Here is a 16,156-nt window from a genome sequence, read left to right as displayed (position 1 = left end):
TTAAATTCATACCGGAGTTTAGATATCTGTTTGTCCGCAGAACGTTCGTGGAACGTATTTAAAGTTTTTCGAAAGTTTTGTTAAAAGTCTGCAACGTTCTAAAGGCTTTTAGCATTTCCTTAAAACACTAAGTTGAAAGGTTTTAATCGTTTTTTTTCGGTATGATTTTTTTTAATGGATTCAGATATAAAAAAAATATCTTTTTCTTTGAATTACAGGTATTTAAAATTAGTACAGGAGGACTGTTTTTATGGATAAATCAGCGTCGGGATTTAGTTTGAATCCTTAAGATTTAATTTGAAAATTCAAATCATTTCAGATTTATGAATAGATTTCTAGAATTAAGACTAAATCCCATATTTAGTTGGTCCATAACTACTCTCAACCTGAATTCATTTTAAATACATGCAGTTAAGAGTGTATTTGAAAAGTTTTAAATACGTCAAAACCTTCCACAAAAAGACGTTCTGAAAATGTTTGGACAAAAATGTCCCAATGATGAACTTTGATGATATATCATGTTTATGCTCAAAGAACGTCCAATCGCTAGCTGGGGAATTCGTGTTCAACTTCATCGATTTCTTAGCAAGGTCATCATGGACATCCAGGTCAAGGTAACACAGTTGAGGATTGTGTCCTCACATCGGGTTGTCGCGTCAGGCATTCGCGAAAAATGGCCGCCTGAATTACCCAAAGGTCGGGTTCAGTTTGCCAGGCCATTCGAAAAAAGGTACCCTTACTTTGGGAATTTATACTGGGGGACCTTTTCTCGTATGGTCGTGTATACACGTTGCTACAGTGGATGACTACTCACCTATCTGACTTCTCTGTTTCGAGATGACTCGCTCAAGTTCTTTTTGATTTAACTCATACTCCTTCAGTCTCGATTCCAATGACTGCTTCTCTTCTCGTTCAAATTTAGCCCTTTCTTCTTCATGTTCGTTCTCCACATTTTCACCCTGCAGACTCCTAAGATGTTCACGAACAGTTTGCGCATGAAGCTCTATGGTTCACTACCTGGCTGCTAAATGATGCCGAGACCAAATTTTTGAAAATTTCAAAATTCTCGTCCCGACATGGTACACTTCACGCCAGTTTAAGACTAGTTTGCGCATTGGCACGTGTGCCACAGAATCGTGCAAGTGTCAGCCTGGCTTTACACTTACGGAATCAATCGCTCCTTCTTTTCTCCCTCCCCCTCTCTCTATAATTGTTCATGTTGTCTAAAATGCATTTCCATGTAATCATTCTTACCTTGTTCTCTACCTTGTTTATCTAGAAGACTCGATTCTTGATCAGTTTTTACCATGTTTAAAGTTAGCCGATTTCGCTTTGTGGCTTTATTAGCTCGAGCTGAATAGGGTAAAAGAAAAAATGTAAAAAAAAGTGGAATGCCTCTGGCAGTCTCACCTGCATCATGCGATTCAATATAGCAGCAGTGCTAACTTTGAAAATTACTATAACTCTCACAAGATGTCCAGTGACACTTGGTAACTCTTATTTCCACGTTTTATGGACTAGACCAATACACTTATAGAGATATGATGGTAATTCAACAAACCCCCGATTTTGGGAAACTTCATTGACCTTAGATGACCTTTGACCTTGATCATATGACCTGAAACTCGCGCAGGATGTTCAGTGATACTTGATTACTCTTATGTCCAAGTTTCACGAATCAGATCAATAAACTTTCAAAGTTATAGTAATTCAACAGATACCCCATTATGGCCAAAGTTCATTGACCTTTGACCTTGGTCATGTGACCTAAAATGCGGACAGGATGTTCAGTGATACTTGATTACTCTTATGTCCAAGTTTTATTAAGTAGACCAACATACTTTCAAAGTTATGATGGTTATTCAACAAATACCCCAATTGGTCAAGTTCATTGACCCGAAATGACCTTTGACCTTAGTCATGTGACGTAAAACTCATGCAGGATGTTTAGTGATACTTGTTTCATCTTATGTCTAATTGTCATGAACTAGGTCCATATATTTTCCAAGTTATGATGACATATCAAAAGTTAACCTTAGGTGAAAATTGTGATGTTGATTCTCCCAACATGGTCTAAGTTCATTGACCCTAAATGACCTTTGACCTTGGTCATGTGACATGAAACTCAGGCAGGATGGTGTTAAGTCGCCGCCGCTGTCGGAAAAGCGGCGCCTACAAGTCTCCTCAGCTATGCAAGTGAGACAAAAACGAAGCCTGATTTTTAAAATTCATAGTGGAAACATGCCTTAGATCTGCCAAACTGTAATGGATTATAGTTTAATTATAGAGCAACCAAACAATATTGTCTAACAGATATAAGTGGAGTGAAAAGCACGGTCCATTCAATTTATTCATAAGTTTTCAACGAGGAAAGGGAACCTATTGTAAAATTTAAACATGTCATTTTTCGGCCTTTATAATTCAAACTTTAAATTAGATCCGTATGTCCGCAATTTTCTTTCCTATTTAAAAACTTAGAATCTTCATCATTTTTGTTATAGAGCATATGAATTCGCTTTATCCACTGCAGTCTGGTTTAATAACAAGCTTATCGTCAGGGAGAACTTCACCTTGCGCATGCTTACCCCGTAAGAACATCCTGAGAGATATCACCACCGCGATCACAATGAAGACCACTAGTCCAACCACGATACCAAGCACACTTGTATTTGACCAGCCAGACACTAAAACTGAAAGAGAAAGAAATAAGGGGTGGTATACTTACAGTTAAACTTAAAGTTATAGGGTGCCAGTTGATCATGCTAATAATAATAATAATAATGATAACGTAATTGTTTACCCAGGGATACCACTTCAGTTCTGAAAACTGTTCTCCCGGTGGGCCCTGCTTATCATGATAATGTTATTATTACCCCAGCTTTAGCACGACTACCTTGATCGGGCGCTCAAGCATTCGAGGAATTTCTTCCCACCTCAACTGGGTCGAGTGCTGCACAGTTTTTATCCCATTCATCAATTAAAAATTATTCTTTTCCAACTGCAAAAAGTATAAAAAATAGACGTAAAAAAGAAATAATAGGAAATACATAGATATCACGAATTTTAATGAATGAATTGATATTATTGCCACGGATAAGGAAGAAATATTATGAACCTGAGCATTCCACAGAAATGGGTTGAAATACTTCAGCATAGACTAGGGTTAACTGTTTAACGTTAAACGGTTCTAATCCTAGCTTTAATTATAAGAATAGCGCCGCAAGTTAGAAATGGCAAATTATAAAAAAATATTTTGTTTTCATGCATTTTAGACATACACACCATTGATGTGCACATTGATTTTAAATCAGTATCCTATTCCTTCCCAACTCTCTAAAAACAAGGAGCTAATTTAGCTCTTGAAGAGAGTGCATAGTGACTGCACTTAAGACATGTTAAGAGTGCGGATTTGTCTAGTTCAAATTTGAACGAGAAAAATCATCATTCCAAAGTGCAGTCACTCTACAAGCTCTTTAAGAAATAAATTAGCTCTTCGTATTTTGACGTAGCCCTTCGTTTTTTTAGAGTGTTGATTGTTCATCACTCAAACCTTTGAAATCAGAGAAATCTTTGATTCATTTTTATAAAGACTTAAATTTGGAAGGGAATACTTTTGATACACGCAATCAGGATGAATCTTGCGATGTAATTAAACTACTTTCTACTCATAATAATAACGAATTAAGGATACAAGCACATAATATGGGAAACTAATAAATACCTGTTCCCTCTTCGAACGTAAGTTTTGTTGATGATGCATTTTGAACTGCGTCCCCTGTAGCTTGACATAAATAGTCATAATCAAACCCGGACTCAGGAACCTATCGAACAACACAATAATATATAGTTTATTTCTCACGTAGTAAGATTTCAGGATATTGAAAGTATGTTTCGAATTAATTGCAGTTTTATAACGAAATGCAATATCAAGTTCTAGTATATTAAACCAAATATCTCAAGCAGGCAAAAATATTTTAGGTCCAGAACTATACTAAATGGGAAAATGGCAAATTAGCAATACGATCCCAAGCTAATGTTTCGTCTTTTCCCTATGTGATTATCAATAAATTCTACCATAGTTAGCGTAAAGTAAACCTAGAAATCGGTCATTTATTTAAAAAATCAATGAAAACTATGACTCTTAATAATAAAATGATCTCTCAGAAATACATTGCGTGTGTGAAAAATAAAACCTCACTTGTTCATGCAGTTTGTCAGCTAGGGCTCAAACTTTTACGAAAATGGACCCTGGCAAGATTGAATTTACTTTAGAGAAGAAAAGAATACACAGCGATTTTGAGTCCAATCTGGTATTTGCTATTTTAGGACACTAATCATATAAATAACGAAACGGTTATGAAAAATGGCGCTATCTCTGAGTGCAGACGATTGAGGCACGAACCCGTAGTTTGAGCATCTTTTTGTCACCGCGCACAATGTTCATAAAGTGTATGTGTGTAAGTTCATGAGCGTGATGATCTCGGAGAAATAATTTTACGCCAATTTGGATCCAGACCAATGGGAAACATTTCGATCAGTCGATGCGACATCAAGACATGAACATAAAATAATTTGTCGCCGTTAAAATAAGGTGAGGAAAAGATGAACATTGTGTCAAATAGGTTAAAACCCGTGTTGTTATTTAGGGCATATACTTTGATTTTGTAGCTCATAGTAGTACATAGTAATATCGAAGACAACTAAAGCTGCATCGTTTCTCTCCGGTTGATCAGCCTATTCTTTTCAGCCAAACTGTCATGGATATAAACCATTTTACATCTAGATCGTTAACAATTATGATGATAATAAAAGAGAATAACCTCAAGAATTGATGCGACCTTATAGAGTCCGTCCTTCTCAACAATTAGTGGACCTAATGCTTGTTCCATCACTCTGTCGTCACTCCTCACCCATTCCAGGTTAACTGAAGGACGTACACCGCAAAGTTCACAAACGAACACGACTTCTTCAGGAGGATCCGTTGGAACATTGTATGTACATTCTCCCGGTACAAAGGTGTTGCAAGAGCCAATTTTTGGTCCATCGGAATCTGCCAAAACTGTCAATAATCATGAAAATGACAAAAATGTAGTAATAGGTTATTTACGTATTTCGTGGTATTATAAGACCGTATGAATATAAAGCATGATAAATTAATACAATTTCATTTATGTATTAATACGACATAGATATTTTCATTGATTACACATGATTTATTGTAATTATTTTCATCTTAGAAGAGGAAATCAGAAATATCATCTAAAGAAACAAAACATAACAAACTACTCAGAAGAATATGAAGAGTTTGGTTGCAAAAGGGGTTAGGTCCACTTTGGAGCCATTCCGAAAAAAATTATGTTTTTTATTCTCACTGACTTATTGAAATATTCTTATTAGAAACTAAATTGTCATGATGTACTACCCTATCACGCAAACGTAAAATTGGGTATAAAAGAAATCTTTCTTCATTTTTGTTCCATATTTGTTCAAAAATTATTATTGTGGACTTAACCCCTTTTGCAAGCTAACTGAAATGAATCCACTCTCTTTTAAATAAAAATTGGTTTCTCTTTGCCACTTTTATTCACGTTTTATTGTGCATTTCAAATTTTCTTTGGTATCATCAGAGCTACTAAAACTCTATGACATAAAAAATTAAAATTTATGAAAAATGGACATAACCCTTTTGACAAATGAGCTCTCCAGAAGAGTTTGGTTGCAAAAGGGTTAGGTCTACTCCAAGAAAATATTTTTTTATCCTCCCATATTGCAATATTCTTATGCGAAACTAAAATTTCATCAATCCTACCATGTGAACATAGAATTGGGTATAAAAGAAATCTGCACATTTTTTAAAATATTATTTTCCCAAAAATTTCTTTGAGGAACTAACCCCTTTCGCAACCAAACTGAAATGGACCTAACCCCTTTTGAAAGATGTTGATTTTCCTTTACAAGTTTTGTTCATTTTTTAATAAGAATTTTAACTTTTCTTTTGTATCATCTTATAGAGCTACTAAAAATATATACACTGAGACGAAATTTCATGATTTGTCACCCTGAAACTTTCATTCGGGTTTACCTATGACTCTCAGGTCCGTGTAGCCCCGTTTCGTTATCCCCGTCTGAAGAACAACGAAACACGAATAGGTGGTCTCGTCCGCAATGGAGACGTCACTTATAAGAAGTCTGTAGTCTTCCGTGATTCTGAACCTCTCTATCCCTGGCAAAGGATCAGATATTCCAAGGAATTCCGAGGCAACAAGTTCGGCGTCATCATCAGGAGCTCCGGTGGAGTTGTGCTTGTACCAGTAGACGGCATCAGCAGGATCTGTGAAGCTGCAGATCAGTGACGCATTTCTGCCACGCACTACTTTCACGGATCTCTCAGTGTGAAGTTCGAATGCTATATAAAAAGATAAAAACAATGCAACTTTGATAACATGTTGTTTTTCGGAATATTCGTACAATTCACTGTGGAAAACTGTTTAAATTGTGAATACTGGCGTAATAACATTAGTTGCGGGTTGTTTGTTATGAGTTGTTGGTTATTGCATGGAAACATCCCATCACACACAGAAACCTTTTTTTTTATCAAGCAACAATACGTAAACTACAGACTGTAAATTTATGATAATTTTCATGAATTTCTTTAGCTTTGTTTTCCTATTTTTTCTACTATGTTGGGAGAATCCTAGCTTACTAGGCCTACGTGTAAATCTTCATCTCTACTCCGGTGAATTCTATTCCAATTTTTATAGGGCCCATTATGATTATTGAATCATACTGTTAAAAAAGTTTAACGGGGTCAAGTCCACCTTCTGAAAACAAAAAATATCTTGAATCAATAGAATAAAATCAAACAAGCCTAAAACTGACAAATTAATCAAAATGGGATAAAAACTAAGAAAGTTATATTTAGATTTTCGCATATTTATCGCAAAATAACTACATGCACAACTCAATTATATGAAAATCCTAGGTAAATTATACTATTATAATATCGATAAATAAATTAAAATTAAACATTAACATCAAAATGAAACTAGAAACCCTTTATTTTTAGATTAAAGGATAAGAAGTGAAACGCATTGTGGCATTAAAAATAATACGAATCTATTCATTTTATCATAATAATATATCTATATATATATATGTGTGTGTGTGTTTGTGAAGAGTTTAGTTGCAAAAGGGATTAGGTCCACTTTGGACAATTCCGAAAAAACCATGTTCTTTTATTTTCACTTATTGTATATTTTTGAGAAACTTAATTGTCATGATGTACTACCCTTTCATGTAAACATAAAATTGGGCATAAAATAAATCTACCTGTCTTCAATTTTTTTCTATACATTTAAAAAAAATCATTGTGGACCTAGCCACTTTTGCAAGCAAACTGAAATGAATCCAATCTCTTTGGATTAAAAGACGTGATTTGTGACAAATTATTTTTTTACAAGAGTTTGGTTACAACAGGGGTTAGGTCCACTCCAAGAATTTTAATTTTTTTCCCAATATTGCATTATTCTTATATTCTTCTTATTCTTATGCGAAACTGAATTTTCATGATACCCTACCATGAGAGCATAAAATTGGGTATAAAAGAAATCAAAATGTCCAAACTTCCAAACAAATTATGTGTGGACCTAACCCCTTTTGAAAAAAAAGTTATTTTTCTTTGCCAGTTTAGTTCACTTTTTATAGAAATTTAATGTTTTCTTTGGTAACATCTTATAGAGTTACTATAAATCTACATTGAGAAATAATAATCATATTTGATGAAAAATGGGCCTAACCCCTTCTACAAGTGAGCTCTTTGTATATGTATATATATATATACATGTATACATGTATATTTATAGAAATTTAATGTTTTCTTTGGTAACATCTTATAGAGTTACTATAAATCTACATTGAGAAATAATAATCATATTTGATGAAAAATGGGCCTAACCCCTTCTACAAGTGAGCTCTTTGTATATGTATATATATATATATATATATATATATATATATATATATATATATGTATACACGAAGGGCGATTAAAACTTTGAGGGAAGTTTTGTTTTAATGTATGATAAAAAATAATATTAATATTTGGTATTATAGCGCCATCTAATTTCATCTAGAAAAATAGATAGATAAATAAAAGAATTTAGTTGGGTAAAAATCACAAAATAATACATTCTGGCAGAGTAGTTTTAAAAGCCTAAATTGAGCAACGATTTACATAAAAACTGCAATAGTACATTAACAGCATATTAAACATCAGAAAATGGACTAAAAAACAGTCCGATACATAGTCCCAAACGATACAAAACATGCGCATCTGGATTTGCATACTTCATTTGGATATAAAGAAGTATATAAGCAAAAGCAGATGCACACATAGACATCAGCAAAATGTAATATCAACATAAACACAATCCCAAAACGATCGGCCCATCTCACCTCACAAGGGTAGACCCACCCCCGCACCCAGACACTCACAAACATATATAATGAAAAGGAATGCTCATCATTGCGCATTGGGGTGCATAACACCGAACCGATATTATACGCAATATAAAAGAAAAGAAAAGGTAATGTCCTATATTAAGAATTGCACGCCATTGCTGGAATGATATTGAATGGGATTATATTCAAAATAACGTAATTATTTCGTAATGAAAAGTTGCAGCATATTCTAAGGCCTGACTATTGTTGCGTTTGTCGGATGTTGCATCCGAATTGTCGCCCCTCAATTTGTGCGAAATTCGATACCAAAAGTTTAGGCGACAATTATTTTGTGGAGGAGGGAACACCACAATTGTCGCCCCATTTCACTTAACAGTTAACAAACAAACAAAATAGGTCATGTGTATAAAATCAATAAAGGATTTTTACTACCATAGTGTGTTTATGTGTTGGGTTTGTCCGGTTAAACGTGTTTTAACTATTATTGTACATGTACATGTATTATTAAATAACTTATTGAATTTAATTTCATTTTAGCATTTTACTAAATTTGTAATTTCAATGTGGATTATTTCACTTTATAAGGGTGGCTATCTCGACAAACCTTGTTAGGTTGTTAGGTTTTTATATCCATCCAAATGTAGAAATGAAAATATGAAAATGGAAATGGAATTAGTTTTGAATACCTTACGCAAACAATACAAAACAGTTTTGAAGAAGAAAAAGTCAAAATATGTTTCTGACCTTCAGGACAATTCGAGGAAAGTAAAAAATAATAACATTGGCGACCTTTGGAAATATCTTAGCAAGGCGAATTCTAAGCCCAAGAATCGTGCAAATGTATCAATTGATTCTTTCAAAGATTTTTTTGAATTACTGAATAAAGGAGACGATGTTAAAAACAGACGCTTAAAAAAAATTACTTAAGTATAACATCAATGGCAAAATTCTCAAGGTGATCCAAAATATGTATGAAAACGCAAAATCTTATGTTATGAGCAATGGACAACGGTCTGAGTTCTTTGAATGTAATATAGGAGTAAGACAGGGAGATAATCTATCTCCATTATTATTTGCAATCTATATCAATGATTTTGACAATACATTGAGAAAAAATTGCAATGGTGTTAATTTACTTACGAATGGCCTGAAAGAAAAACTCCTCGAGAGAAATATATGTGTATATCTTAAGTTATTTACCCTATTATACGCTGATGACACCATTGTATTAGCAGAATCTAAAAATGATCTTCAAGAAGCATTAAATGCTGTCTACAAATACTGTGAAGATTGGTCGTTGAATTTAAATATACAAAAAACAAAAATTGTCGTATTCTCTCGTGGTAAGATCCGCAATTTACCCATCATTACTTTCAATAATCAACAGCTAGAGGTTGTTGATGAGTATACATATCTTGGAACAGTTTTGAATTATAATAACCGCTTTTCGAAAGCTCGGAAAAAAACAAATAAGTCAAGCACAAAAAGCATTGTTCAGTTTACGTTCCAAATCAATAAAGTTGAGTTTACCAGTTGATATTGAATTAGAATTGTTTGAAAAATTGGTACTTCCGATTTTGTTATATGGAAGTGAGTTGTGGGGTCTTGAAAGTAATCTTCAAGATGTTGAAATGTTTCAAAGTCGTTATTATAAACGTCTTCTTCATGTGAGTAAATTTACTGCAAATTGCATGACATATGGAGAGGTCGGTAAACACAGTATCAAGAAACTAATTGAGTGCAGAATGTTAAACTTTTGGATTAAAATAATCGAGAGCAAAACATCAAAATTGTCCCATACTGTTTACGATATTCTGAAAATAATGTTTGATCTGAATATATATCAAAACCCGTGGCTAGTAAAAATAAAAAATACATTGGATAAATTAGGCTTATCTTACCTTTGGTTTGATAATCAGCCAATAAATCCACGGTGGTTCAAAGCAACAATTAAAACACGATTGGACGATATATACTCTCAAAATTGGCATGCTGAAATGTTTTCTAATTCACTGTGCTTAAACTATCGCATTTTCAAAGAAAATTGCAGTTGTGAATTATCTCTTCTAAAATTGCCTTTCAAATACAGAATTACTTTAACAAGATTCCGGTGTGGAAACCACCGTCTGCCAATAACATCTGGTAGATTTGCAAATATTGAGCGATCACAGAGAATATGCACTATATGTAATACAACAAAGCTGGGTGATGAATTTCATTATTTGTTCGAGTGCCCTGCATTTCTTACAGCAAGAAAGAAATATATTGATGGTTCCTATACAAGCCGTCCAAATGCATTGAAAATGTTTAAGCTTTTCAATTCTTCCAAAATGTCAACATTAATAAATTTATCAAAATTTTGTAGCATTATAATGGATAAGTTTAATAAATAAATAAAATATTTATGTCAACATTTTCTATTTGAAAACACGTTCATGTATATATGTAAATAAACAATTAGGTAAAGGAAAAATTAAATTAAATTTAATTCTCTCTAATTTCTTAAAATAAATTTTTATCAATTTTCATGCCAAAGTCCAATATAATTATATATATATCCACGTTAAATTCACATATCGGTGCCTTTGCATTGCAGTTCCAACTTTTTCAATTCTATAACACGCATTCATTCGTATTTATTTATTATCATTGTTAGTACTGTTTCTTTTAAAAATTATTGTTATTACAATCATTTGTCTTTTTGTTCTTTTCTTTTTTCTCTCTCTCTTCCCCTTTTGTTTTTCCTTCTTTTCCTATTTTGTCTCTCCTCCTTCTCTCACCAATTGATTTAGAGACACATCATTCCTTTTACTTTTACGTCTCTAAAGTAATTTCATGTAGTATTTATTCAATTACTCTGTAACATGTTATTGTATATATTTGTAAATACTTTGTAAATATAATTGAAATGATTTTGAATATGTTATGTTCTATATGATAATATCCCCAATACCCGAATTAGGGTGACATGGGTAAATAAATCATTGTCATTGTCATTGTCATCCAATTCTAATATTGTAAATTTGTATTGTCATTTGTATCTGTTAAATACTTTAGTACATGCAACGTACATTTTCTTGCCTTATTATTGTACAATGTATTTGTTCTTACTGTATTCTATACTTTGTATTGATTTTTATTGGAATTGAATAAAACATTGAATTGAATGCAATTAGACCATTTAGCTATTTAATAAGACGGATAGGTCATTAGAACAAATGAGAATTAGACCAAGTGTATTATTAACACCAATTGCAAATCAGACCAAATGGGTTAAGCCAAGAATTAGTCAAACTGTTGTTAGACCAAGTGAGAAGATGAAAACCGAATTTTCCACGGCTCTGCTGCTATTCTCTATATTAATTAGCCTCTATACAGGTAAATTGCCAGTTGGTCTACTGACCCGATTTGATTAATGGCCGATTTAGCCTCATCCTAAGCATGGTCTAATTCCATTTTGTCTACAACCAATTTACCTTTTGGTCTTATTGTCATTTTGCCCATTTACCATTACGTCTAATTTCCATTTGGTCTAAGTCTTATTTGGTCTAATATCTAATTGGTCTATAACACCACTTGGTCAATTCCTGTAGTAGACTGGGAATATTTACTTTAGTCCGTAAAATATGTGAAAAATATGTGCTTTAGACTGAAAGGCGATTAGACCTTTTGGCTATTGGACGATTCAGCAATTATACCAACCAATTCCTATACATTAGACCAAGTGCAAGTTAGACCAAACTGTTACTAGAGCAATTTGGATTAGCTCGTATGGTACTAGACGATCAGAGAGTTTGACCTACCGCTAGACCTAGTATAGATATACCCCCCGCCAACCCCCCCCAACTAATAATAATACACATAATTATGTACACACATACGCACACACATGCCAACACAACACTTACATCTAACACAACGCACACAACCTTACCAAAACAACGACACACACCAGGTGTGTATTAAAGCTATTCGTAAAGTTACGCAAAACTTTACGCACGACTCGAAGATGTTCTTTGGTGCAAAGTGAGCTACATAGGGATAGTGTGGCACAAGAATGGTCATTGGTCGCGCGTAAAGTCTGGAGTAACACCATAGAGATGTATATTGACACTAGAGTAATCGCTCGCATTGACGCGCGCGTAATGCGGCTGTGATTCCATGTATTGCGCAGCCGCCATCTTAAAGAGGGCAAGAGCGCGGATTTATAACACACGGCTCTATGAGAGAATATCACATATTTCACTTTTTTACATTATATTTTCGATTTAATGCTGTATGCAACGTTAAAATCACAAGGCAAAACATTTTTATGTTAAAATATATGATAACCATGCATATTTTATAAAGGAGATGGACTGAACATCCAGAAAACGGGGGAAAAAGGCGACGAGGTCGACTGAGTAGCAGTTATTCAATATATAAGCCATCATATATACCGTGACAAGGGTGTCAGCTAAGGTCAACCTAACACTTTAGAGTGTTCATATGTTCTCTTGATTTGGTGCTCATTTGACACTCAGTGTTCAAGCAATATACTGTATTGAAATAATACTTAGAGTGTAAAATAAACACCAAATACTCAGAAGTGTTGAAACAACTTGGTGCTCTTTTGACACTACGGCAGTGTTCAAGCAATATACTGTGTTGAAACAACACTTAGAGTGTAAAATAAACACCAAATACTCTGAAGTGTTGAAACAACACCGTGACAGGTGTTGGATAGAAATATTTTAGTTACACTTCACTGGAGTAACTCAACACTGTCTGTTCTTGAGGTATTTTTAAAAAATATCCTAGTGTAAAGTTACACCGTCAGGCTGCAGGTGTTGAAGAACTTGAAATCGGACACCAAATGGTGTGAATCCGAACCGTGAAACAACACCAAAGCTGGTGTTGGTATTTTTTTTACACCAATGGGTGATTTAAACTTTCGTTTAAATGTTCGTTTCTGCAGGTGTTCGAGGGTGTCAAATGAACACCAAATGGTGTCAACTTCATAACGCGTTCTCCGACTCGTGTTCAAATCGAACACCAAGACTGGTGTTGATATATTTTAACATCCTAAATGTTGGTAATCTTAACACCAGTGGCAGTGTAACTCCAACACCAGATGGTATATGGTCCTTTATTGATAACACCCGTGGTGTTAAATGTAGCTATAACGTCGCATAGTCTCCAATATTATATTTAATGGGATTATCAGTGATTCATCATATGATTTCTAATTTGATTTCCTCAAAATTAACTGAAAGGAGGGGAAACTTCAGACCAAGCCCTGATCTACATCTTATAATGCACGTACAGCAACCTATCCCCCCCGGCCCCCGTTTTCTGGATGTTCAGTCCATCTCCTTTATAAAATATGCATGGTTATCATATATTTTAACATAAAAATGTTTTGCCTTGTGATTTTAACGTTGCATACAGCATTAAATTGAAAATATAATGTAAAAAAGTGAAATATGTGATATTCTCCCATAGAGCCGTGTGTTATAAATCCGCGCTCTTGCCCTCTTTAAGATGGCGGCCGCACCGAACATGGATTCACAGCAATTTGATGAAGTCCGCCCTCTAGTGTCAATAATATATACATCTCTATGAGTAACACCCACCAGGACGCACATACAGTATACTACACACCAGACTGGTTGTGTAGTTGGTGACAATATGTTGTTCAAGGTTTCTTTTTGCCGACAAAGATTGGCACAATATGCTTAAAAATTGAAACCAGCATGTGCAGCAAAAATTGTCGGAAGACGACAATTTGTTGTGCAACATTGGATCCGATTCCAGTTTGGAAGTAACTAATTAATGCAGATGTTCGATGTTTCAATCTGATCATGTCTTCAAATTGTGGTAAGGTTTGATTGATACGTAACAGCACTGGCGGATCCAGGGGGGGGGGGGCGGGGGCAAAGCCGGCCCGTGACCGCCCCCTTCCCCCTTTGAGAAGCAAAAAAAAATCAAATTTATAATGTAAAAATGCGATTACAACAATAAAAACAGAAGTTTCCCGCCTTGTTTGAAAGCAAAGACCCCTTTTTTTGCTTCATTGTTCTTCCGAAAAATGTGCCCCCCCCCCGTTTGGGAAATAACACTTCCCTGTCCCGAGTGACAGTAATAACTAAAACACACTCACCCACCTTACACACTTACACGCACACACCATCACTTACGCACGCAATCCTACTTCCGCATATCGGAAAGCGATTCTCTCTTGATTTATTTTAGAACAGATGCCATTGAAATGATATTTGTAATTTACTGTGCATATACTGTACGCCACGTTGGTCTGGGGAATTCCATTATGACGACACGGTCATGTGAACGCGGGTCAAATGTCATGTGGTCTTCCCCGTAGAAATGATTTTTCTTCCAGCCTACTGCTATTATTATAGATTTCATAAATTTCATATGTAAAATTGTACTTCAAGAAGCAAATATTATGATTTGAATAAAAAAGGCAGATCAGTCAAACGAAACACTGAAATTTCATTAGAATCGAACAGAATCATACGTAAAAAATTGCTGATACATAACAGCTTTACATATTTCGGTCAAACCGTTCTATATATGCAATGAACAAGCTGACGATGTCATATCCCTACCTGTTTTTTTAAATCTTATTGCATTAAATTACATTAAGTCTTTTTCCACCAAGAATTAAAACAATGACAACTCTACTAATCCGTTAGATATTCATTGCTGCAACTTATTTCAGTCATAAGGGATACGTGATGTATACATAATGGATGCATATAAAGAGTTAAGTTGCAAAAGGGGTTAGGTAAAAAAATGGGTATAAAACAAATCTGTCTTCAATGATTAACATTATGGACATTATGGACCTAATCCTTTTGCAAGCAAACTGGAATGAATCCAATCTATTTTTTGTTTAAATGTGATTTTTCTTTGCCACTTTTATTCACGATTTCGTGTTAATTTCAAATGTTCATTGTTTTCATTAGAGCGACTAAAAATTTAGAGGTTTGAGACAGAAAACAATAAAATTTATGAACAATAGACCTTACCCCTTTTGACAAATGAACTCTTCAGAAGACTTTGCTTGCAAAAGGGGTTAGTTCCCCTCCAATGAAATCGCTTTTATTCTCTCCTACATTGCAGTATTCTTATGCGAAACTAATTACCCTACCATGAGAACATAAACTTGGGCATGAAAGAAATCTACCTTTGTCTTCATATTTTTTAGAATATTACTTTCCATAATAATTCGGTGTGGACCTAACCCCTTTCGCAACTAAACTGAAATGGACTCGTCCACTTTTGAATTTCTTTTTTTTCGTTGCCATTTTAGATCACTTTTAATGGGAATTTCAACTTTTCTTATAGAGCTACTAAAATCTATACATTGAGGAAAAAACAAGCAAACTTGATGAAAAATGGACCTACCCCTTTTGCAAGTGAGTTCTTCATATCACGCGTACATGTATGAAAAGTACGATTTTATGTAATAACATGTTGTTGAGAGAAATTGACCTTTGGAAAATTCCCTCATGAAATGAACCCCTTTTTATCGCTTGAATAGAACATTCTTTTAAACTGTCATTTCGTTTAATGAGTAAAACATTTTGTTGATACTATTAATCCAATACTTACTCTACAACCATAAGTGTACCCGGGGGTGGGGAAAGGGGAGGGGGTTACAGGGGTTACCCGTTTTGTACGCAGGGAG

The 16,156-nt window shown here is 34.4% G+C and overlaps 1 protein-coding gene across 1 annotated transcript; it reads right to left on the bottom strand.

The window, feature by feature from the left end:
* Positions 1–2,517: 2,517 nt before the first annotated feature.
* On the bottom strand, positions 2,518–11,955 carry LOC121419641 (T-cell surface protein tactile-like). Its single transcript, XM_041614098.1, has 5 exons — positions 11,937–11,955; positions 6,083–6,406; positions 4,821–5,059; positions 3,722–3,821; positions 2,518–2,690 (listed from the first exon to the last, which is right to left on the bottom strand). The coding sequence occupies exons 1-5, from the start codon at positions 11,953–11,955 to the stop codon at positions 2,518–2,520; spliced, it is 855 nt and encodes a 284-aa protein (XP_041470032.1).
* Positions 11,956–16,156: the final 4,201 nt, after the last annotated feature.

Source organism: Lytechinus variegatus, chromosome 8, assembly GCF_018143015.1.
Source record: "Lytechinus variegatus isolate NC3 chromosome 8, Lvar_3.0, whole genome shotgun sequence".
In the NCBI taxonomy this organism is placed as follows: Eukaryota; Metazoa; Echinodermata; class Echinoidea; order Temnopleuroida; family Toxopneustidae; genus Lytechinus; species Lytechinus variegatus.
The sequence above is the reverse complement of the archived record's forward strand: the minus strand, read 5'-3'. Positions and strand labels throughout refer to the sequence as shown.

Excerpts from the sequence above, each read along its gene's own strand:
- LOC121419641 (XM_041614098.1), bottom strand. Across the intron at positions 5,060-6,082 it reads CACGGACCTGAGAGTCATAG|TTTTGGCAGATTCCGATGGA; the intron begins GTAAACCCGAAT and ends GATTATTGACAG. Across the intron at positions 3,822-4,820 it reads AGGTCGCATCAATTCTTGAG|GTTCCTGAGTCCGGGTTTGA; the intron begins GTTATTCTCTTT and ends GTTGTTCGATAG.